Source organism: Mesoplodon mirus, assembly GCF_964341445.2.
Source record: "Mesoplodon mirus genome assembly, chromosome: 12".
Classification (NCBI taxonomy): Eukaryota; Metazoa; Chordata; class Mammalia; order Artiodactyla; family Ziphiidae; genus Mesoplodon; species Mesoplodon mirus.
In genome coordinates, this window is record NC_138988.1 from 79,024,180 (window position 1) to 79,049,842 (window position 25,663).

At 37.6% G+C, this 25,663-nt stretch overlaps 1 protein-coding gene across 3 annotated transcripts in view; it reads right to left on the minus strand.

Moving 5' to 3' along the window:
• The window catches only part of PTCHD4 (patched domain containing 4), a gene marked incomplete at both ends in the record, with an annotated part of 149,413 nt that overhangs the window by 75,468 nt on the left and 48,282 nt on the right, over positions 1-25,663 (minus strand). For all 3 annotated transcript variants that reach the window (XM_082639364.1, XM_082639365.1, XM_082639363.1), the window contains one exon: positions 23,831-24,311. In XM_082639364.1, coding sequence (XP_082495490.1) covers positions 23,831-24,311 — 481 coding nt within the window. The remainder of the gene's footprint in view (positions 1-23,830; positions 24,312-25,663) is intronic.

The window sequence follows — 25,663 nt, forward strand, 5'->3', positions numbered from 1 at the left end:
CCTAGCATAGTGTCTAAAAGATAATAGGTGTTCAAGAAGAATTTTGAATGAAACGACGAATTAACTCATAAATGTAGTGTAACTGACTTCCAAACAAGACTATATTTTTTTGAGGGCAACTAATGCATATCAAGATAAATAACTTTGAAAAATGTTTAAAAGGACTATAAAATAATATATATAATGTATATGGCAAAGCACAGAGTAAACATGCCCTTAATGCCTTCAGAATGGAATTGAACTAAAGAATTAATTATGATTTAATTTAATTAATAAATATAAGAAAATAAATTAAATATAGACATACATTTGGATGATTACTTATATAGATTACACATTTCTAAACGTTAGGGTAAAATTTAAAAGTAGACATCAAAAAGTCGAATAAATGACAAGACAAAGGCAAGAAAACTGTGTTAGAGGTAAAATGGAGGAGGAAAGACAATTGTGTGGTTAATAACGTTTGAAAAGTAGTTTTTGTTTGCTTTTTTAGTTTGTTTCTGCAAAAGAAAAATGAGTTTTAGCGTGTTTAAAGAATATTACTAAAGGAAGTTTTAATGATGCCTTATAATGCCAATGTTGCATTTATGCATGATTCAAAATATGATTTTGAGCTTCAGAACGGAAAGGTTTAGTTTTCAGTGGTTTAAATATTTAGTTTTCTTACAGTTCCGGCAGACATTCTGAGAGCAATTTAAAAGCATGACATTAAAACAGTTTTGAAAAAAAATTTTTTTTCTATTTAGGAAGGCACATTTGGTATTTCAAGATTTGAAGGGCAAATAACTTCAGATTTCCAAGTTTAGTTTTTTATAGTGCAACCATATGCAAAACTCAGTCTTTGTGTGTAATAGGATAAAATTTTGGCAAATGCCTAAAGTTATTTTAACATATTAAGGAAAAATAAAGACAATAGTAAATCACCAGTAAACTCAACAAACTATGCTAATGGCTTAAAGCCCTATGAAGTTCAAAATTTAAACTCTAAATATTACAGTAATCTATGCTAACCTGTCGTTATAATCTTAGAACCTAGAAAACAGGATAATTCTGGTTTTACATTTACAAAAATACTATAAATCATAAATATCAAACATTTCAGTAAACGGAATGGAATTTTAACCCAGTTCCTATGCAAATTCATGGCAGTACAACATATGTAATATTTAAGCAAAAAGAATGACATATTTCTTTTACCTTGTAATATGGTATATTTAAATAGAAATGAGAGGCTCTGTTTGAATAGTGACATAAATGGTCAATAAGTGTTTTATCATAAATATTTTTCATTAGTAATATTTCTACATAAATATATAACTTGATAATCATCATTGACTTCCTAATTACTAAAATCTGCAAAAAATTCAAGGATTCCCTTCTTTGTTATATATTAAATTAAATCTTAAAAACAATGATTTAGTGCTTCCCTGGTGGCGCAGTGGTTAAGAATCTGCCTGCCAATGCAGGGGACACGGGTTCGAGCCCCGGTCCAGGAAGATCCCACATGCCGCAGAGCAACTAAGCCTGTGCGCCACAACTACTGAAGCCTGCGCACCTAGAGCCCGTGCTCCGCGACAAGAGAAACCACCATAATGAGAAGCCTGCGCACTGCAATGAAGAGTAGCCTCCACCTGCCAAAACTAGAGAAAGCCCGCGCACAGCAACGAAGACCCAATGCAGCCAAAAATAAATAAAATAAAAGAAAGGAAGGAAGGAAGGAAGGAAGAAAGGAAGACATAAAATGTATGGTATTAAAAAAATTTTTTTAAAAACAAAAAACAATGATTTAAGGGTAATTGCCCTAAAAATGATTCTTTTAAATCTTTTAAAAATGATTCTTTTAATGCTTCTTTTAATGAAAGCTGCTATTTCATATAAAGCTTTAGTTCGGATCAATAGATGCTTAAAGAATATCTAAGGTACATATATGGGTAGAGTTTCAGAAGATATTTACCAGTGACTATGCATCAGAAAGGAAGATAAATGTTAATACATTACAAGTATGGCTTAATTAACAATTTAATGCACACGTAGTTTGTCATAACTGGACCTGTCAGGGAGGGCAAATTTCCCCCTCTACCCAAGTCTTGTGGCTGGACTAATAATAAAACTGACACAAGACTGATTAACAGGAGAAAAAAAAACAAATTTTAATTTGTGCTCATGGAGCACTCATAGAAATAGGACCTAAGAAGTGGCCAAAGCAGGCAGCCACTGTACTTTTTGGACAAAGAAATGATAAATTTGTAAGAAATTGACAAGACAAAGAAACTTAGGTTTTGGCTGTTTAATTGGTGAAAAATCTAAACAGAGTTTGGGCTTGGGGTAATGCATTAAAGAAGTAACAAGGTTTGTTTTCACAGGCTTCTCAGCCTCAAATTCCCTGTCTCTGGCAATAGGGTATCCCTTCTATCTCCAGATTCAGGGAGGGTACCTTTCACATGAGAGATTTATTTCGTGCTTTCAGGAGGACAGAGGAGAGTCAGGGTTTCCTTCATCAGCTGCTTCTCAAGCAGCTTCAATTCAAAATAATCAAGATGCCACTGTGGCATAGTTTGGGGAAGCCACCCTAAACCCCAGCACACCTATGATGGAAATTAAAGTAGATGTGAGATATAACTTGTATTGGAGAAATTTCAAAGGTAGGGAAAACAATTACATAATTTATAATTTAAGATTTTCTTTAAGCTTGTGGTTAAAGACAAATTTTCATGTTTTCAATTGTGTTAAGATTTTCTCTATGAGTTTAACATGAGCATAGGGTTAACTCAGTTCTCTGCAGTGAAATGAATATGGGAATTTCTAATTTAATTGTGACCATTCCAACACATTTCCATTTACTTTTGAAAACTGATTTGTATTCATAAAACATCATATATCTCTTCACGTGATTCCTGGAATTATTCTCAGACCCTAACTTCTTTTTTTATTTTTTTAACATCTTTATTGGAGTATAATTGCTTTACAGTGGTGTGTTAGTTGCTGCTGTATAACAAAGTGAATCAGCTATACGTATACATATATCTTCATATCCCCTCCCTCTTGCGTCTCCCTCCCACCCTCCCTATCCCAGCCCTCTAGGTAGTCACAAAGCACCTGTGACCGGTACTATGTGGCTGCTTCCCACTAGCTATCTAGTTTACATTTGGTAGTGTATATATGTCCATGCCATTCTCTGTCATTTTGTCCCAGCTTACCCTTCCCCCTCCCCGTGTCCTCAAGTCCATTACTACGTCTGCGTCAGACCCTAACTTCTTAATGACTCCTGCCTTTCTTGTGCATAGCTGCTATTCTTATTGCTCCTTTATGCTGACATAGTTGAATAAAAATTATCATGGTGATAGGACTGGTTCTCTGTGCCTTAAGTAAATATTGAAAAAGGCCACACAGCACAAAAGGAAGGACATGCTAAAAACTTACAAGTGGTACAAAGACAGATATGAGGACACATGGAATTCTATGATGTAACTAGCTAGAATGGTCTAATATTTTTGAACAGTAATAAAATTATTTGTGGTAACAAAGGATTTGCCAAGATAGCAAAATGTTGTATGAAAGCCATATATTTAGTCAAAATATTTTTTAGCATTATAAGGTTAGAAATATGGAAAAAATGGAGAAAGAAAAGTTTATGATATAACTATTCCCATTCAATATTCTTGTCTTAGGAGAAATCCTTCATTTAATGGAAGGTGAAAAAAACTACTGATCGTTTTAATTAAATAGAATTAATGCTGATTCAACTGCTATTTATGTTGTATATGCATATTCAAATAACTTTTCATTACTGTGCCCTATTTTTAACATTCATTTCAGGTATAGAAAGCCTAACATTTCAACAGACGAATTTTCATTCAAACACATTGATATTTTTAGCAATATCCATGGAGTCTACATGATGAGAAAAACTTGTGGTAATATTATATTGAGGTGAGTTTTTCCTTTTAAAACTTTGTTTTCTTTTTTTGGCTCTTTTGGTTTTTCACTATCTAAAATATTTTTGAATAAAGACCAAAGCAGACCTGCTTCATGCTAAATTTCAAACTATACTGAACTGAGTAATTGTGTGTATGTGTATACAATTAATATATTAATATGATATATTATATTAATACTATGTATACTTTTTTTATCAGATAGAAAATATGTCTGAGTTTTGAGAGAATCTGGTAGACAGTATTAATTTTGTTTCTAGAACTTTAATTTGTCTCATAATTAGCTACTTATGAAGACTTGGAAAGACAATACACTTAGCCGCAGAGAGCATAGATGGAGACAGAGCTGCTGTTTTTACCCTGGCTCTAACACATACTATCTGATATGACCTTCATTCAATTAGTAAAATTCTGTCTCATTGTTCTGATCTATAATAAAAGTTCATATACAATGGATTATTATAAGGATTAGGTAAATTAATACCTGTAAAGTGTTATTACTGGAACATTCTAAGTGCTGAATACTTATTAGTTATTATTAAATCTCCACTGTCAGTTTTCCTGGCTCCCTGACCATACAATCTGGCTTGCAGAAGTATCTCATATAGGTAGTGGATTTTAGAAAAATTAAACTTCAGCGCCTTTTGGCTGTCTATATATTCTCTCTTGCACCAATCCCCATCATTCCCTATTGTCTTATAATGGTCTATTGCACATACCAGTGTAAACGTATCAGTATTCGCAACCTGTCCCCCAAGGCATTTAAGGTCAGAACCTTTTGATAAGGAGGTATATGTATCTGTTCTTGGGGACTTCCCTGGAAGTCCAGCAGTTAAGACTCTGTGCTTCCAATGCAGGGGGCGTGGGTTCGATCCCTAGTCAGGGAACTAAGATCCCACATGCCGTGTGGCCAAAAAAAAAAAAAGGTATATGTATCTGTTCTTAACTGTCTTCACTGGTTTATAAGAGATTCTTTGTACCTTACTGTCATCAAAACACTGGATCTGTTCTGCCTAGTGGAGCTGAATTATGTTTTCTATCAATCTGGTCTAATGAAACTTGAACCCAGAATACTCCAAAGACCGATATTTTTGAATTGTGAACTCAAGAATCTCCATGAATATTATTTGTTTTCTCTCAAAGTGTACATCAAATTGTAGGATAGGATTATCAACAGTATGGTCTAGTAATATAGTGACTGGCATCCTCTTAACTTCCTGAACATGGATATGAAAAGCAAGTCACTGCAGGGGGAAGGCACTTCTTGACCATTGCACTCTACATTGGTGATGTAGTAGTGTCTTACTCTAGATAGTGTCATTCTAGTGTACCTTGTGTATGGAAACGTCTTCCTTCTAAATTCAGATTAAAGTTCTCATAGTGGCAAACCCTTTCCTTTGAGAAGGAGATGCCTGTTTTTCAAAGGAAAAGTATTAATTGGTCTACAGTAAAAGTAAGCTTTAAAAAGTTTGTACTTGAATATTATCTACTGAATCAGAAAATGAAGATAATGAACAAATTGTAACCTATGAAATTATGTGAAAAACAAATTTGGGTTAGAAAGCAGTTAATATTAACATTAAGCATACAATACATGCATATCATGAAAATACTAAAATAATAATGGTTTAAAAACAAAGTCCAGAATAATATCCAGCCATTAAAAACGACACTGCAGCTGTTTCTGCTTCCTGATATTACAGGATCGTGCTATTTGGATCAATCTTTTAGCCCAAAACAAGAAAAATGTTAGATAAAAAATAAACACAAAATATACTAACAAACCTAATCCTAAAAATCACTAAAGTGCTGCAAATATAGTGGGGAACTTTAAGAATAAATTCTTGGGCTAAGACTGAATGTAGAGTGCTAAGCAGAATTTCACAGTAACTCTATTTTCATTGAGATTTTTTTTTAAAAATAATAATACTGCACACTTGGGCTTCAGATTAATAGCCTTCATTTATGAGGGAGGGCAGAAATTTAGTTTTATGGTCTGTGAGAGGTGAGAAGTCTTATTGAGACACCTTCCCCACCTCAAGCTGGGATCTCAAAGGCCACATATTCAGAGCAATGAAGCACTTTAGAGATGGTATCTGTGCTGAGTAGAATAGAGAAGAAAAATGAAAAGGAAAAAAATCATAAAAGTTGTTTTTATAGATGGGTCTTTGTGTACATTTACGCCCTGGATACCATAGTCTGGATGGAGCAAGGAACCTCAAGTTGGGAGCTACATTTGAGATGTTTCCAATCATAAGTGCCCACAGGTGACAGACAGATGCAAACACAAGCCTCTTTGGAAGAGGGAATAGCATCATAGGAATCTGAAAACACACAATTTTTTTTCAGGGATAATGACTACCACACACTCATAGATAACTAGGCACACAAGGAAATAAGGTGATTGATTTAAGACCTGTACAAACAACAGACAGCAGCAGACCCACGGAGACCCCAGATAATATAATGAATATAAAAATCTTTGAAGACTACATTTACTGTTTTTAAAAATACATAACTTTGAAAGTATCTTCAAATAACACAAAATAGATATAGACATAGGCTCAAAAACGAACTCAGTCAAACTTTCAGACATAAAAATATTCAATAATAAAAAGTAAAAATTTGATAGGTAGTTTAGTAATAGCCTAGGTGCAGTGTCTTAGTTCCTTCAGGCTGATATAACAAAAATACCATAAACCAGGTGACTTAAAAGCAACAAACATTCATTTCTCACAATTCTAGAGGCTAGGAAGTCTAAGACCAAGGTAATGGCAGATTCATTTTCTGGTGAAGGGTCACTTCTTGGTTCACATGGTAGAGGGGACAAGCTAGCTCTCTGGGGTCTCTTTTATAAAGGCACTGATCCCAATCATGAGGGTGTCACCCTCAAGCATACAGCAAAAGAGAAAATTAGTAAACTATTCTATCAAACAGAAGAGATTATTCAGAATTCAGCACAGAGAGACAAAGGGAGGATAAGAGACATGCGAAGTTGTAACATGTTTCATTGGAGTTCAACAGGGAGGGAAAAAAATAAGATAGAAATAACATTTGAATAGATAAAAGTGATAAATTTTTAGAATTTATGAAAGACAATACTTCATGAAACCAAGGGACTTAATGAATTTTCAGTGAGATAAATACAAAGAAAGCCACATCTAGATATATCATAGTGAAAGTAGAGGAAACCAAAGACAAAGAAAAATCTTAAAAATAGTCAGAGGAAAAAGAGGAATAAGGTGATAGAGAATCATTATTTTCAATGTAATTAAAGAATTACATACCCAGCAAAAATAACTTTCAAGTATGAGAGGAAAAAAGACATGTTCAGATAAAGAAACAAAAAATTGAGTTTTTTCAAAGAACTCAAACAAAAAATTGAGTTTTTCACTCAAAAAATTGAGTTTTCAGCATCTCTAAAGGTACTAAGTAATTTCCTTTAGACAGAAAAAAGTAACCCCAGATGAAAGGTGTGAGATGTAAGAAGAAATGATAATCAAAAAAGTAGTAAGTATGTGGGTAAATGTAAAAGACCATGTACTATATAAAAAAGAAATAGTAATGTCTACTGAGGTTAAATAATAGCATTAGAATTAAAGTGGTAGACAGGATTAACAGGTAAGTCAGGAGGGGGTCTAAATGGAGTTCAAATGATCTAACTACTTTATTACATAAGGAAGAAAAATGAAGGTTTTGATGCATTTTAGATTTTGATAAGTTAAGTATCAATATTATAATTTCTAAAGCAATCACAAAATTAGAAGCCAACATTTAACTTTCAAACTTGCAAAGGGAAAAAAATGGGATAATAAAAGGTATTAATTCAATCCAAAAGATGGCCAAAAAGGGAACAAATATATATATATATATATATATATATATATATATATATATATATATATATATAGGCAGATAGATAGGAATATATATGGGAAGTGTGAGACAAATAGGAAGCACAAAATAGAATGGTAAATTTAAATTCTCGAATATATGAAATTATATTAAAGGAACTAAAGGGATTAAGTTCTTCAGCTAAAAGACAAAAATCATTAAGACAGGAAAAATCTCCACATCCAACTATATGCAACTTACAAGACACATATAGAAAATCTAAGAAAACAGAAAGGTTAATACTTAAAGAATGGAAAAAAGTATATTTTAAAAATATAAGCAGAAGATTCTGATGAAGCTAAACAGACTTTACAGCAAAAATTGTTTTTAGAGATAGAAAGTCAGTTTACATTGATAAAATATTTAGTTCACCTAGAAGAGAATAATATATATTTTTATGTACATTATAACATAGGTTGTGAAACTATGCAGAAAAGCTAAGAGCTGATAACCTTACAAGTCAGGATAATGATTATTGCGAGGGAGAGGGTATGATTAGAAAGAGGCTATAGGAATGCTGGTGATGTTCTATGTTTTAATCTGAGCAGTATTCACACATGTTAACATATAACTATTAGTGAAAATAGTATATGTTCAGGTTTTACACTTTTTTTGCACATATGGAAATAGTTGAGTTATTGAATTAAACAGGCTGCATAATAGTATATATATATAGTCATCTCATTTTGTTTCATATATTGACATATTTATCTCTCTATAGATATAGTCAAAGAATAAACATGAAATTTTTATCAACAATTATCTCTGGATGACGGTTTTAGATTTTGTTTATCTTTCAATGTTTTCCTAAAAATGCATTGTTTTTGTAATAATGGAAACAAATGAATTAGAAAAAAACAAAAACAAAAACCTACTACCCAGGAATAGAAAACAGGATTTCTAGCAAGAAGAGAGTTAGTAGAAGGATGTGTGTCAACCTCAAAACTGGAAAATGAATAGCTTTGTGGAAAGTGAGACATAGATAGTCAATGAGAAGGAAATACTTGGAAAGTGGCAATGCTGAAAAGGACTTCGGGGGGAGTGTGGACAGCAAATTAGGTAGAAGCTTGCAGTAAAATGTGCCAAGAACAAGCACCAATGCTATTTTCAGCTGCAAAAGCACAGGCACTATGGCACAAAACAAGGACAGGCAGCCTCTTTTTATATATATTTGGAAAATCTGACTGTAAGGCAACAATTTTATATCAAACTACTTTCAGCTTAAACTAGGTACAAGGAAGAAAATAGCCACCATGACCTAAAAATGATTATGGTGATATGGAATTTTCCAATGAGATAACTTCTCATTCTTGCTTTGTAGAAGGCATAGCCTCTATTAATGCCAGCCCTAAGTTTTACCAAGGGTGATGGTAAAAACATGTGTGTTTAAAACGTTTTCTGTAGGATCTTTCTCAAAAACGGTCTAGTAATAGCCATGAAAAGTACAAAAACAAGTCCGCATAGGAAGCTTGCATGCCCTCAAGACTTCAGCTTACTGGAGAAAGTGAAGTCCTGACACAAGAATGGCTTCTAAAAAGAGATACACTGCCCATTGTCCAAGAGACATTGTGAACTTAAGATGTCCAAAATGGCAGGCAGAACATAACTGCAGATGTCCAGATGTCAACTGGTAATCAAATTCAGGTAGGCAAGGCAGACTGCTCCTTAGGTCCATGGGTGACCAGGAGTTGGGTTGGTAGAGAGTAGGATTCAGTGCCCATAGAGAAGGTTGGTTGGCTAGCGTTAAGCAGAGAATTAAGGTAGGCGGATGGACCTGAGGGCAGAATGTCAGATTCAACAAGATACTGGGATGCTGTATATCTTGCAAGAGATTGAAAGGCTTGGCAGGACATATAGAAATCCTTCAAATGGTATAAATAAAAAAACCTTAATTGAAAGACTACTTACAGAGATATGAGCAGAGCCAATGGGAAAAACAACAACAACAAGGGATGTTGAGGTACCCAGAGACTATCAAGAGCAGGAAGCTGTTACCACTTTTAAGTCTAACAGAATAAAGGGAGGAAATAGTATGATCAGCATCCAGTAAGAGCTATAGATACAGAGGAGTGGCTGCCTGTCAGAGACTGGAGTTACTGCCAGAGAAATACTGCCAATGCAGGGAGGCAGGGAGCAGGGAAGAAAGACCTTGACCTCTTTCTCCTTCTGTCCAACTATTTCCTGGTGATGCCTCTTGGTGGCCAAATCCAACCCAAAGCCAGAGGAAAAGGGAGCCTGGGTGATGCGTCCATAGGCATCAGCCTTCCAGAGCAAAGATCAGGGAAGAGAAAGGTAGAGAAGAAAATCTGTTGGTGATGATGGCGAGTGCAAACAGAGAGTTACAGGCACAAGTGCTTTTCAAGGAACCCAAGGTGAAGGTCAATTATGCATAGTGGGCTAAGCTAATATGGCAGAATGGTCAGTCCAAAAATAATTTTAAAATACTTCCTAATTGTGCTAGGCCCACTACTAGCTGCTAAGGATACAAAAACAGTAAGTTGATCCTTTCTAATGAAAGCTCTGCAGCCTAACATGGAAGTAAATATAGGCATGTAAACAAGGATAAGCAGAAAGGAAAATCAGTCGTTCTTGGGTTTAGAAGTCATTACAAATTTTCATAGAGCAAGAGGCATTTAAGCTTTGAAAATCAGAACAAAACAGAGATAGAAAGGAATCTCTAGGAAAAGGAATATCATGAGACATGAAACAGCCTTGTATATTTGGCCATATAGCAGTTTGGTTTTGGTCTGAGCAAAGAATGTGAAGGAAATTGGAATTAGAGGCTGCATAGAGATGAAGCCCACAGGCCTCCTTTGACAGACATGTCTCCCTTGGCCAGACTGCTATAGACACACAGCAGTGCTGACCTGAGTGAGTAGATGGTGTGTTGATAACCTTGTTTGGATAGGGTGGGGAACACAGGAACTCACATAACCTGCTACTGCTTTAGGGTTCTCATCTTTCAGCATAAGGTTAAGAAGAATGAGCAGAAAGGGCAAAGGGATAAACAGACTGGAATAAATAATAAACCCAAAAGAAAGATCACAGGGGGAAGAGAAAGGAGGAACCACAAACACCTGGAAATCATAGAAAGATGGTCCCTCTCTGAGGATTAAACTCATCAATAAATAATCAAAGGAGAAAGAATGTCTCCTAGTCCCAACAGAAACACTCTTTACTTAGTTTACTACATAGCGATATTGAGTCATCTTAGAGAGAAAGCTTATCAATGGTGGTGGCCAACATAGAATGAATGGTGAGGCCTAGCAATGTGAGCATCTGTATTGGATACACAGAACTTTCCGAGGGAGAATGACACGGAATCTGGGAGGCACGGGTGGGCATTTTGGCATCATTCTTTGTGGGAAACAAGGAAATCCATCAGACATCACTGTGGGGTTTTTTTGTTTGTTTGTTTTAAATTTATTTATTTTATTTATTTTTGGCTGCATCGGGCCTTCATTGCTGTGTGCAGGTGTTCTCTAGTTGCGGTGAGTGCGGGCTGCTCTTCGTTGTGGTGCGTGGGCTTCTCATTGCAGTGGCTTCTCTTGTTGCGGAGCACGGGCTCTAGGTGTGCGGGCTCAGTAGTTGCAGCACACGGGCTCTGTAGTTGTGGCGCACAGGCTTAGTTGCTTCCGCAGCATGTGGGATCTTCCCGGACCAGGGCTCGAACCCGTGTCCCCTGCATTGGCAGGTGGATTCTTAACCACAGTGCCACCAGGGAAGTCCTAAAAAGTTTGACTTGACAGGACTTGGCGGTCTCTGTGAGACGGCAGGGGGCACCCATCACCGGCACCAGCAGCACTTCCCGCCCTGCCCCACCGGTCTGCCTGCCTGCGTCAGGGATCACGTGCTGCCTCATTGTGTTTTAAGTTATGCTCATCACATAGCCCTCTGAGTCTTTTTTATATACCTTGAGAAAGGGAAGCCTAGCTAGTGTAAACCACCCTTTGAAAAGGTTACCAGAACAGAGATTCTGGCTAACATATTACCCTTGTTAACCTAGTTAACGGGATTCTTTCACTGAGAATCCAGTTTTGTCACTGTGTTTTTATAGTACAATTTTTTGACCTGTAAGACAGCCATTCTAACCCTAGAATACAGTAAAATTACAATTAATTCTACCCTTTGGAGCCTCTTGGCAGTCTTACTTAGTTCTCATGACAGAGATACAACCTCACTGCCTCCATCCTTTTGGATTTTCTTCATCATAAAAATAGGTTAACTTGTCTGTAAGAGAGAAAGTTAAGGTCTTAAGTAGACATCCTGCCTTTAGAAATACTTCAACAAAAAGACTACAGGCTGTCTGTGGATATAACAGTTGATCAAAGCACAGCCACCCAGACTGTAAGATACACTTAGTTCATCTCAAGTTTAGTTTCTACCTTCCATTTTATTATGAAAGAGGCACTACAGGATGGTAGAGGATGGGCAGTTTTCAAACACTTTTTTTTTTTAAATTCACAGGAATTTTTCCTCAAGCTAAATATCTATGGAGACTTGTCACGTAAAAATATCAGAACAAAGCTTCTGTTCGGAAGCAGGAAGGAGTAGCCAGGACTTCTGGGGGCTTAATTCTTTCTGAGGGCCACTGCACCCCCAGCACATCCCGAGGACTCCCCAGGGCCGAGTTTGAGAACTGCTAACAGAGCCAAGGAACCTGGGAGGAAAAATCAAGTAATACAGGTTCTGACCTTGGCTCCTCTCCAGGTTTGAGAATAGTTCTCATGAACTATTTTCATGAACTAAATATTTCCTCATTTAATGGAAACAGCTGCCCTACTTTCCTCTGGGCGAATAGGAAGCCATTTGCATGATCAAATGGCCAATGGGATGCTTTTAAGGTACATGATGCACCAAACAAAAGATACAACATTTAGACTATACTCTCATGTTTGGAAATTCAAAATCTCCTCATTACATAAACACTTTCAATGGCTTTGTTTAAAAGCCATGGTTCTAAAATTTTTCAAAGAACATGTACAATTTCAAACACAGATTTTTATCCATTTCTAAAAAAATCTCCTTCATGTCTGCTGTGAGCTAGTGAAATTACAAGTCATTCATTCAAGAAATAATTATTGAGCACTTCTTATTCGCAAAGCATTGTACCAACACAGTAAACTATATTATAAAGTTGCCCTGACCCTTGACTTTGACAGAGGAAAGGAAGAGGAAGGTGACTGAATTATAGAGTGAATCTAGCAACTTGCTGTTAATTATTATGAGTCCTTATTATATGCATCACAGTTTCACCCCAAAATCTACAAATTAGGTGCCTTTCACTGGTTTCTCTTTGCGTGTGTGTGTGCGCGCGCGCGCGCGATTTTGATTGATTTTCATTCAATGAAATGAGCCATCTAATCTGTTTCTCCCCAAATCCACCACTTTTTTTTTTTTTGCTAAAATGTAGTTTAACCTACTCTTATATCCAGTCCTTTCTGATAAAATTATCTCCTTTTACTTCATTATTTGGTTTATATCATTGACTATTATGGTTATACTCTATGTTTTTTATTATCTCAAACACTATTAGTAAATATTCTTAACTAATACTTTGCTGATTTATATTAAGTATGATATTTAGTTTAGGATGTTCCACTTAAAATTCAAACAATCACTGGAAATATCACTGGCCAGGACATATTCTTATTCCATTTAGGCCAAGTCAGTGTGAGAAGCAGTAGGAAAAGTAGCAAAATCTTCTTTATATTAAATTCGAACTCAGGTTATAACTTCTCTAAGGGTACAGAGTGATATCTATAAGCCAAGGCTTGAATAACAGAGTTTTGCCTTGGTCTGGATGAAGGCATTGCTCTCTCATTACAAAGAAAATCAGTCACGATGACACACAGATATTTGATACATTCACAAACCACCATGTTCCAGGAAGGCAGGTGAAAATCAGTGTACAAGGATTCTTCAATTCTTGGAAGCCCAAGGCTGGCCTCTAGGACCCTCAAACCAATGCAGGATTAATCTCATTTTTCTCTGCTACTTTTCAATGACTGGGTATGAAAATACTGGCTTGGAAATGAATTGAATCTTGGAAATAAGTCTCTAGTTTGTAAATGATCTTTATCTGGCTGAGACTTTGCTTTTCCTCAGAAAAGCAATGACATAGCCTTAATTCATTTTCACCCTTCAAGTTTCAGGAGTTTGAATTGCAGTTTTTACCTTGATGCAGCACTGCAGAAAATCCTGATCTGGTTGGCAACTGCAGCTCTTCTGCATCAGGAATATTTTTTTCTTGAACATTCTCATATGACAGTCAAGTCAACTTCAATTAATGAGGATAGTTAGGGTTGCTTGTGATAGATGCATATTTGAGGAAGGCTTAGATGTCCACACTGGAGAAGTGGTAGAAGCTGACATAGGAGCAGTTCTACCATATACCGGATAAATTGATGTCTCTCTCCTTTCCCTGTCTGCCTAAATATTCAAGCCTAATTCACTATCTGATTTAAGAAGTAAAAAAGCAAGGGCATAACATATTAGAAAGCATCAGGCTTAATTACAAATCTTTCCATTTTAAAGGTCTAAACTAGCACATCATCTACCCTTGAGATAAACACAATCACCAAAATGGGCCCATATGCTTTTCACCCTGAGTAAAATTTTGTTATATAAATATTCTTCCTCATTCCTAAACTCCAACTACCATGGGAGGAAGCTCAGTAGCAGTAAAAAGTGCAACAGATGGAGGTGGATTCCAAAGAAAATAAGAATCTTAAGGAGTGAGGATATAATTATTAGTAATGTTGGACAGTGCTTCACAATAAAACTACATATTATTCAATGCTACCTCAAATGCTTGGCATAAAATTCAGCTTCTTACTTGTTATGCCAAGATCTGTTCCCTTCCCACCTCCTTCAAAAGGTCTACAAACACCAATTAGTGAGACAGCATCTTAACTTGTTAAAAACTTCTGTTCCAGGAGGTCCATTTCACAGCTACAAAGAGAACAGAGGTCAATATAAAGAAATGAAAACTGAAGAATAACATATAAAAAATAAGGACGTTAACAGCCAAAAGTTAAGGCTTCTCTTGCAAAAGTCAACATTTGTAAAATGCATGCTATGGGCACTTTGGACTAGACACTTGAAAAGATGACAAGTAGACCCAGTTCCAGCTCCCAACGAGCCAAAAATCTAGATAACATATAGCCTAAATGTCACATGAATGATTCACTGATTAAGGAGTAAAGGTGGAAAAGATGTTAAGGACCAATCAGTCCTACTTCCTCATCTTATGAAAGAGAAAACATGGGAGGCCCAAGGAGAAGTCACCTGAATGGACAGGGACTTGACTGGACTCCAGGTCTTCTGACTCCAAGCCTCTAAACAGAGAGATATTTTCACATCATTGACCAACATTTTCCCAAAGGAGATGATTATTTATCACCAAGAGCAGGGTGGCTGCAACTGACATGGCTAAAAAATAGCTCCAATAAGAGAGCTTTTAGCAATAGGGTTATTTGGGGCAGGCTTTTGATAGGTTTAATGACCCCGAGTAAAACAGGTCCTGTGGCAAAACTAACTTATTGAGAAACGTTTCAAAGCCCTTAATATAATCATTAAAAAATTTTAGCCAACCATCAAACCTTAGAGGGCTCATTATGTGCCAAACACTGTGCTGGTCGAAGTCAAGGAAAATAAAAGTGCCCAAGAAGTAATACCTTATGTCCCTGGCAATACCTTCCCCTTCGTAAATCCAGATTCTGCCTCCAGCAGAACCAAGAGGAGCAGCTACCCATGCTTCTTACGAGTTCTCCCAGTTGCCTCCCTATTAACAAATCCTAACCTATCACCGTGTCTCCTTAAGACATTAGTCCAAAGAAGTTTCTAGACAGTGTGTTTTCTAAATATTTTGACTGTGGCCCGCATTAGGCAATATATCTTACATCATGTCTATTATACACATGTATATTAAACTGAAACAAAAGTACGATGCAATAACACTTCACTATGTCCAACACATTTTGATGTTTCCTATCCGTTTCTACTCTCTTTTCTTCCCCATAAGTGAAGTATAAACATGGATCATGATGCGCTAAATTAAATGACTCTCTAATAGACTATAACCCATTTGAGAAACTCTAACAGACCATTCATTCATTAATTCCACGTATATTTGTTGAGTGCCAACCCGAGGCCAGTACTGTTTGAAGTATTTGGAAAAACAGCGGTGAATGGAAAAATAAAAATTTACAACCTTTGGGGGCTTATGTTCTATGGCGGGGAAAACAAGTCAAAAAGTAAAGTATACTGTATATTAGATAATGATGAGTTCTAAGGAGAAAACCTAATCAGAGAGGGAGAAAGGGAGTACTGGTGAAGCACTTGTGGTTTTTGATACAGTGGCCAGGAAAGTCCTCACTGAGAAGGTGACATTTGTATAAAGACCTGCAGGAGGTAAGGAAACATCTGAGGAAGAGCCTTCCAGGTGTACAGGAGAGACAGGTTGAACCTGAGGTCAGAAGGTTAGCAGATGCCAGATTTGTTGGGCCTTGGAGATCATGGAATATCTATGTCTGTTAAACTGGGTCCTTTGAACATCTAATGTCTTTAATCTAACATTTGTCTTCCATCCCCAAATGATCAAATCATAGCCATTGTCATCAGTAATAATCTTGTCTCAAAACCTTTATAGCAAGCATCTCTGGAATCCACCTCTATCTTTGCAGCTCACTCACATTACAACTGTGTGGTGACTGCACTTCCCAAAGATGACCACAACAGTAGCTCCCACTCTACATGCTCTTCTGCAATGTGACTCTGCCACTCTTTCAGTTCTCTGCCACTGTCTTAAGAGGTGGAGTCCCATTGCCCTCCTCTGGGATCTGGGCTGGCCTTAGTGACTGGTACTCAGGTGGTAAAATAGGGCTGATGTGATGCTATGGGACTTCTATGTCTAAGCCAGCCCTGAACTTTTGTCCTTCTCTTGTGCAAAACGTTTTCTTGGAGCCCTGAACCACCATACAAGAAGTCTGACTACCCCAGGAACACCTTGCTGGAGAGGCCAAATTTCGATGCTATGTTCAACAGTCCCAGCTGAGATTCTCCTTCAGAAGTCCCAGACTTGGTACCAGCCATGTGAGCGAAGAAGCCATGTTGAAAACGGTTGTTCTAGACCCAACTATGCCAGACCTCAGATATTCAAGTCACCCCCAGCTGAGGCTCTAGAAATTTTAGAGGTGGGAGGAACTCACCTCACTGTGCCATTTCCAAAATACCGACCCACAGAATCCACAAGCATAATCTAATGGTTGTTGTTTTACACTACCCAGTTTTGTGGTGTTTATTACACAGAAACAGAGAACCAGAACAGACTCCAGCCTAAGACAATTCTCTGACCCCACAAAGAATATAATATTTGGACCTTATCAGTGTTTTACCATGCTGATGAGGCAAAACAAACCCTTGTTACCTTTATTGTTTGGCTTAGTTTATGTGGAATAGACAGTTGATGCTCATAAAATGATCCATTTGCTCTCCTACATTTTCTATCCTCCCTCACAGGTAGCTTATGGCCATATGTCTCGTTCTGGCCAAGAGCATGCGATGAGAAGTAACTGAATCACTTTGGGTACAAGGTAGTTATAAGTAGTGTGATTTCTCTAATTACTCCCTCATTTGTGTACATGCCGGGGAGCACAAACTCTGAGGAGGCAACATGTTGTAAAACAGAGGCATCCTAAATCCCTGAATCTCTGTTGGAAAAGAGTTTCCAAAGAGAGCTTCCCGACCCACACCAAACTGTGATATGAACAAGAAGTTAATCTTTGTTCTCTTAAACTAAATGGATTTAAGGCATTATTTGTTACTGCAACATGGTCTAGCTGATCCTAACTATTACAACGTTCATGATCTGTCATTACAGTCACTCTTTTGCATACACTATAAACCCTCATTTTTTTTTTTGTTTCTGGGAATTTCTTTCCAATTAAATTCATCTCAATGCCTACTCAACTCCTCCCCCAAGCAGCTGTATATGGCTGGAGGGGGGACTGACTCAGCAACCACGCTAACTGATTTCTTTTTTTTAATTCATGCATGTAAACGTCAAGGAGACCCTTGTGCTTCCTAGTTATTCACCTGAATTTTCTTCTTTATTCTCCAATTTTCTGAAGTGACTCTTTAAGAATCCCTTCACTTTCCTCAAATTAACACCTCCTTCCCCAAATTTATTCTCAGCTGATGACTTGCTTCCTATTTTACTGACAAAGTTGAAGCCATAGAAGAGAATTTCCACGTGGTTCCAGCCCCACGTGTACCAATCTATCTGGATCTGTCCATATTTTCTGCCTTCCCTTTTCTTAACTGTAGGTGAGAGCCATCTAGGCTCTTATATAAAGCCAATGATTCTAGCTGTGCTCTGAATCCCATGCTATCTCTCTCTCCTGCTCAATGACATTGCTTCTACAATCTCTTCTCTCTGCTTTACTATGAAGCTTTCTCTACTGCACATCATCCCCAACTGCATAAATCATTATTTCCCTTTAATGCAAAAATTCCTTGGAAGAATTAGCTTTACTCACTGTCTTCACTTCCTATGCTCCAAGCTCTACTGAACCTCTTTAAATTACCTCAGCTCTCCTCTAAAGCAGCTCTTGCCAAAGTCATTCATGACCTTCAAATTCCTAAATCAAACGACCAATTCTCAGTTCTCACCAGACACAATTTCTTAGCAGCTATTGAACAATTGATCTCTTGCTCCTTCATGAAACACCTTCTTGACTTGGCTGCTGGGACACTATTCTCTCCTGGTTCTGCTATCTCACTTGATAGCCTAATCCTTCTTAGTGTCATTTTCTGAATCATTTTCATCTGCCCAATTGTAAGCGTTGGAATACTCCTGGGCTCAGATTTTAGACGACTTCTATTTTCCATCAGTATTTATCTTTCCAGTTGATCTTATCAGATTCCATGGCTTTCATTATTAGATATGTCATGATGAATCCAAAATTTATATTTTCAGCTCCAGCTTAATAGATTTTACTTCTGAACCTGATCTGTATACTGTCTTATATCGCCAGTTCCACATTTTCCCACTTGGATACTTAATAGGCACCTAACTGAGCACAGGGAAAACAAAACTCTTGTATTTCCCCCACAACTTATTCCTCCCACCACCTCCCTATGACAGTAAATGGCAACTGCTTTCGATACGTTATTCAGTCCTCAAAGCTCAGGGTCATCTGTGACTCCTCTTTCTCTTACATATCATATCCACTCCTTCAGCAAATCCTGTGAATTCTATTTTCCAGTATGTATCCTGAGTCTAATCCCTTTTTACCTCTGCCACTGCTCCCATGCTATTTCAAGCCACCATTATAACCCATGAAGATTTTGCAATAACCTCTCACCTATGTATGAATTATAACCTATAACCATTCTTGCTCCATTGAGACTCATTTCCATAAAACGTAAGTCAGATCACACTCTCATCTCAAAATGCTTCAGATAGCTCACCATCTTAAGTATTAAGTTCTCTGTGCCCTATGTGACCTGGCTCTATGCTACCTTGCATAATACTCAGACAGGTGCCCACTCTGCTCCAGCCACACTCCCTTTCTTGCTCTTCCTTAACTTCACCAAGTAAGGTCCATCTCAAGGCTTTTGCATGGATAGTTCTCTTTGTCAAAGACTCTTTTCTCAGTTAGTGCATGGCTCCTTCTTCAGTTTATTTAGCTCTCTGTTTCAAATTCACTTGTTTAGAAAGGCTTTTCTCTGACCACCTATGCTCTTTATCTCTTATCCTGTTTTACGATTATACTTTATATCACTTATCAATAATATAACACAGTTTATATTTATTTGTTTATTGTCCGACACTTTCCCTTAGCAGGCTTAGAATGTAAGATCCACGTGGGCAACAACTTGATCAGTTCTGTTCAATACTTTTTACTCCAGAACATGGTAGGTGCTCAATAAATATTTGAATAAACTAATAAGTAAATGAATATGGAGCTCAGTTTTTGGATGATGAATGAGAAGGTCTCCTATCTGGAAACCCTGGGTTCACCTGAAAAAAACGAGTCATCTGCACATGTCCAGTGGCATCAAGCTGACTAAAGTAAGACTCCTGGCATATAAAACAAACTCAGGATGGACAGCAAAAATAATAGTGAACCAAGACTCCTAATGTCCCTGGCAACTATCCACAGAAGATCAGCAAGATACAGCAGGATCCAGCTTGGCATCAGTGTGTGATATTAGCCCACATTTCTCCTCCCAGAAAGAGGAAACACATCCACATAAAGCAAATGAGGTGAAAGAAAGGCTGACAATGAGTTATAAATTAAAATAGTGGCATTCTCGTTGGTTTATGCTTGTATAGAGAAAGGACATTAAGCTGGAGCTAAAAGGGGTCATTTTAAGCATTTTTAAAGAAATTATTATAAGTCTGGATTTCTCTCTCTGAAATCTTTTCTAGAGAGAATACACATGCTTATAATTATCTTCTTTTCTAAGCCTAAATATTGAACATACAATTCAATAAACATACATTTACTTATAGGGACACCAGCCAAAATATAAAAATTGGTACAGGCTTTAAAAATGAAGGCTATGGAAGTACAGAATACATGCCTCTGAAACGACATTGGGGGTATTAACTGGATGAATGGTCAGAAAAAAGAACAAGCAGATGCAGTATTAAAGAAAGATAGTTGGTCAAAAATAGAATGGTTGAAGAGTAGAACACCTAAGCAACATACCCAGCTTCAGGAATAAGTTCTAATGAGGATGAATGGCTTGAATCTTGGAGCATAATGAAGTGAATATTCACTACCTTAAAGAAATCTTTGTAGGAAGATAGGAATAGAAATAGAGGTTTATAAAAAGAGTTGGGTTTCTTTTCCTTATACCTAACTAACACTGGATTATGCAGTTTTGACACAATGTAAACTAATTCATCAAAGGACTACTTTTAAACAATGCTGTGTGTACCACCAGAAGGTATGTATCTGCCAAACTCAGCTCTCAGTCTCTCAATCTCTCTCTCTCTCTCTCTCTCTCTCTCTCTCTCTCTCTCACACACACACACACACACACGGAGTCAGTAAAGGAGAATGGAGGTTAGAAGTTTGAAGATAATACAAACCTTCAAGGTTTTTACAAAAGAATGATCAAATTCTAACTTCAGTTGAAGAATGAAACAAATAATGTAGGAACTTCAAAATTTAAGACTGAAGAGTCCAAATCCTTCATTTAATAGATGAAAAACTGGGGTTTCCCTGGTGGTGCAGTGGTTAAGAATCCACCTGCCAATGCAGGGGACATGGGTTCGATCCCTGGCCGGGGAAGATCCCACATGCTGCAGAGCAACTAAGCCCGTGTGCCACAACTACTGAGCCTGAGCCCTAGAGCCACAACTACTGAGTCTGTGTACTGCAACTACTGAAGCCCACGTGCCTAGAGCCTGTGCTCTGCAACAAGAGAAGCCATGACAATGAGAAGCCCGCACACCACAACGAAGAGTAGCTCCCGCTCGCCGCAACTAGAGAAAGCCCGTGCACAAGCGACGAAGACTCAACACAGCCAAAAATAAAAACAAATAAATACATTTTAAAAAATAGATGAAGAACTGGGACAAAGGGACTATACCTAACTTTCCCAACAAAACATACAAAGTTAGTGGAAAAGCTGGGTTGGAAACCCAGATACCCTAGCTCTGTGGCATACCCCTTTTATTTCACTAGTTCTCCATCTTGGTATCTTTACCATTATGATCATTTTACAAACAAAACAAAACACAACAAAACCAACTCCCCCTTGATGGAGCAAATATCTTAAATAAGTATATATTTATAGGCCTACTGTTGTTATGTTTTCAGAACATAGCAGGAAAGTTCTTCTAAGAATATTTTAAGAACTTGAATTGCAGGAATACTGAAAAGTAACCATTTGCCAGGCTTCTGAAGTCTGCACCGACCCTGTCCAGGGCTGATTTGTGATTATAGAGATGACTGAGAGAGGAGAAAATGTGAAAAGTGTGTGTTTTAGGGTTTGGACTTTACCTCACTGTGGCTTTCAGTGTTCTTATTATTTCTTTAAGGAATGAAAATACCACTGATTTTGTATCTGAGCCTAGAATACAATTCAGCAGCACTGGAGACAATTTTTCTCCCTATTTGTATGAAATATAATTCTATACATTATAGAATTTTCCTGATAAATCTTTCCACTACCTAATCAGATTGCCACCAGTTTTAGAAAAAGCCCTCTTGGCTCTAAGGTGCCTAATTTGTCCATCTTGAATGATCCATGTTTCACTTGTGAATCATGCTGCATGATTCATATGAATCTTATATTATTAAGTCAAAAGACTGAGCCCACAAAACATAACAAGTATAAGTGGTTCAAATCTAGACCTATCCTTGTCACTGGTGGAAAAAAAATTTCATATATTTCTTTAGGAAATAGAAAAACTTTTTGTTAACAAGATGAACATACATTTAAACATGATATGCAGAATGCAAGAAAGACTTTCAATTTCTTGAAGCCAAGGGCTGTTTCTTATTCATCACTGAATCCACTGCACTTAACACACCAGCTTAACGACTAAAACTCGATGATACTTATTGAGTGTCTACCGTCATATTACCTTTAGGTATATTCTATTATGTTCAGAAAACAATTCTTTGACTTATTTTTTATCCTCATTATTATTATCCAATCATTATCCTCATTTTATTTTTTAAGTGATAATAAGCATAGCTGCTTTATTATTATTATTATCATTGTTATTATTATTTAGTTTTAAGTAGAAATATTGCTGTACCAGAGAGGTCAAATTGTAACTGGCTTTTCATTTATCCTCATTTTATACAAGAGGAAACTGAGACTTACCGAGATGAGCTAACAGGGCCACAGTGAAGATGGGTTTCCAGATAAATCCACTTTGCAACGTTGTTCTCGAAAACGTTTGTTTAGGTCAAAATGAAAAGGGCCCAGATCACCTGGAACACTTTAACCGCATGCCTACATCTTTTTTACTTAATAATAAAGCTATAATTTAGGGCTGATATTAACCTGGGGAGGGAAAAGCAATTATTTTACAGCTGAAGACTCTCCTGTGCGTGTCAGTTCACCATCTAGAGGCCATTTTCACAGTTTATCCTTTGCTGCATGTATGGAATTGTACCACATCTGACAGAACTCTTCAGTGGCACCACAAATAATCACCGTCATCATCTCTATTCTGGTAAGTTCCATCAATCTTGTTCATGAACCATCACTCACTTTTCTCCCCAGACTTGATCTTCTCTTTTGCAAGAAACACACACATGTGCACACGCGTGCATGCACACACTCACACACACACACTCACATACCATTTTCTAGACCGTTTATGTATGTCTGGGAAAAATGTACAAGAAAGGATAATCTTGACTGAAGATCCTCATGAATTGTTTTCAACAGACACCAAAAAAGTTAGAGGCCACATCTTTAAGTGGCTGCAGAAAATTTTTAAATAGAGGTGAGGAAATGGAGTATATTCTCTGAAAAAAGCTTTGAAATGAATTCATAAACAAAGTCTAATGAAGAAGGTCTTTGAAATTAGAACCTATCGGTGGCTCTCAGAATTTTCATCCCGTGATATCCACTCTTCATCACCATCAGTTTGAGGAAGCAACACTAATATGAACCGCAAAAATCTGTGTGAAACAGGTTTTGGACCTCCTTAACTTCGTACCCCATGATCTTTAACCTATAATTTTTGAAGACGCTGAGTAGAAGTTTACAATAGTTTGTACTTTAAAAACACTGGACAGCATTAAAGTCCCTGGCACAAATAAGGTGCCTTGGTCAGCCTAAAATTTACTGAAAAAGGCCTAATCAGGTAACACAGACACCACCCCAGGTAAAATTTCACAACATCACACAGACATACCAATGCAAAATTAAAACAGATTTCCACCTGAGAATTCAAGAAACGTACTACCTTGCCCCAAACCGGTAAGAAGCCGATTACCACAAGGATGGATAGTTACCCATGGCAAAGAACGGGATTCCCAGCAGGGTGGAGTTGTACTTTCCGTCGGTGATGAAGAAGATCCCAGCTGCGGTGATGACGGAGATGCACACGGTGAGCACCCCCAGGAGGCCCAGGAAGGGCTTGCCGCGCAAGCAGTCCTTCATGGAGCTGGAGAGGGTGGCCGTGGTCAGGATCAGCACAAGGCTCACGAGGACCTGGCTTCTGGCCAGGATGCTGGTCTTATGAAAGTCTCTCGAGAGGCTAAAGGATGCTAAGGAGTATAGCTGGAGGTCCTGGTGCTCCTCCTGGAGCTTCCTCATAAGCTTACAGAACTCATTCTCCCACTTCTCCCCTATGAGGTCTTGGGTGGCAGAGCCATAGGTCTGGAGGTAGTAGGTGATTTGAATGGCTCTGGCTGACTTGACCCGCTGGTCCTTGCTGTTTGGCACTTCCACTACCCCGCCCAGTTGGTGTCCAATAAAACTGTTCCTCCCATCCTTGAAAACAGAAAAAGGGGAGGCCGAAGTTACCAGAGGGATGCGCATTCCAGAGAACAGAGTCTTACTCTAAGTGAAGGGGCACAAAAGGCAGAGGTAGACTCCAGCGACTGTGGAACTGATGTGGGTGGAGTGGCATGTTAGGATTTTATACTCAACCCTTTGGAGCTCCATGGGATACCATGCAAAATGATCGGAATTAAAAAGGATGCAAAGAGTGTTGTGAAGTTATACAAGACTCGCCACATGCATAGGAAAATGTACATACATATTATTTCGATCTCATCCATACCCTCATTCTCACCATTTCCTTCTGTAACAATCTATTATAAATCTTTTATGCAGGATCAAGTTTAATCATTCAGTTTCAGCCACAAGTGAAGCATGGCATGAGTTAACAACTTTTCAAAAATAACAATAATAATGTATTTAATAAATACATGCTAACTTTCTAGGGTTACACACACACATACCTACACTAACACACACACAACTACACTAACACACACACACCTACATTAACACACACACACACACACAAACATGACAAACATCCATTGTTCTTTGTACTCTGGGGGTACAGCTGTGTATTGCAGAACAAGTAGAAGAAAATACTGGGGTTTTTTCCAAATAATTTAATAGTATTGAAATGTTTTCTAAATATAATGTGAGCACCTGTTCACTCACTACAACATTCCCTTTAAATACCTGCTCCAGTTGTAGGTTGACCAGAAAGCACAGTGGACAAACCCCCAAATGAGACTAAGATTTCAGGTGGGGTTGTCAAAAGGCATCTCAATTTCAGGATTTCACATGAAGTAGAGTAGACAAGATCATAAGAGTAGGGTTTATAAGAGGGGCAATCACTCTTCTTTAAGGGAGACGAAAGGTGGACACTGAGTGGCTTAAACAGATTCAGAGCAGTAATTCTCAACTAGTGTGCCTTAACACTCAGAAAGAAATCCCTGACAGCCATCACCAAATTTGAATCAATTTGGATATATCTGTTTTGCCACATCTGTCATGTACTCCAATGGCAATTTGTGTCAGATGGAATATCGAACCCAGTGGCAGGTTGCAGGATGGAGTCTGGTTCTGAAAAGGTGCATCAGGTCCCAGAAGAGACACAGGCACAAAGGTAAATGTATGCCATGAACAGCTTATGTGTTTGCTACATCAGGCAAGACATTTATCTTGTGAGGATTTGAAAGTGTAGAGTCAGAACAGGAAACAGAAAGGTAGTACAGAAGGGCAACAAACCCCACTGTGTGGTAACCACAGTTGCATTCACAGAACCGTGAGGCGCTGTGTACTCAAGAGACACGTGTAACAAGTACTGTGGACTTAGACCA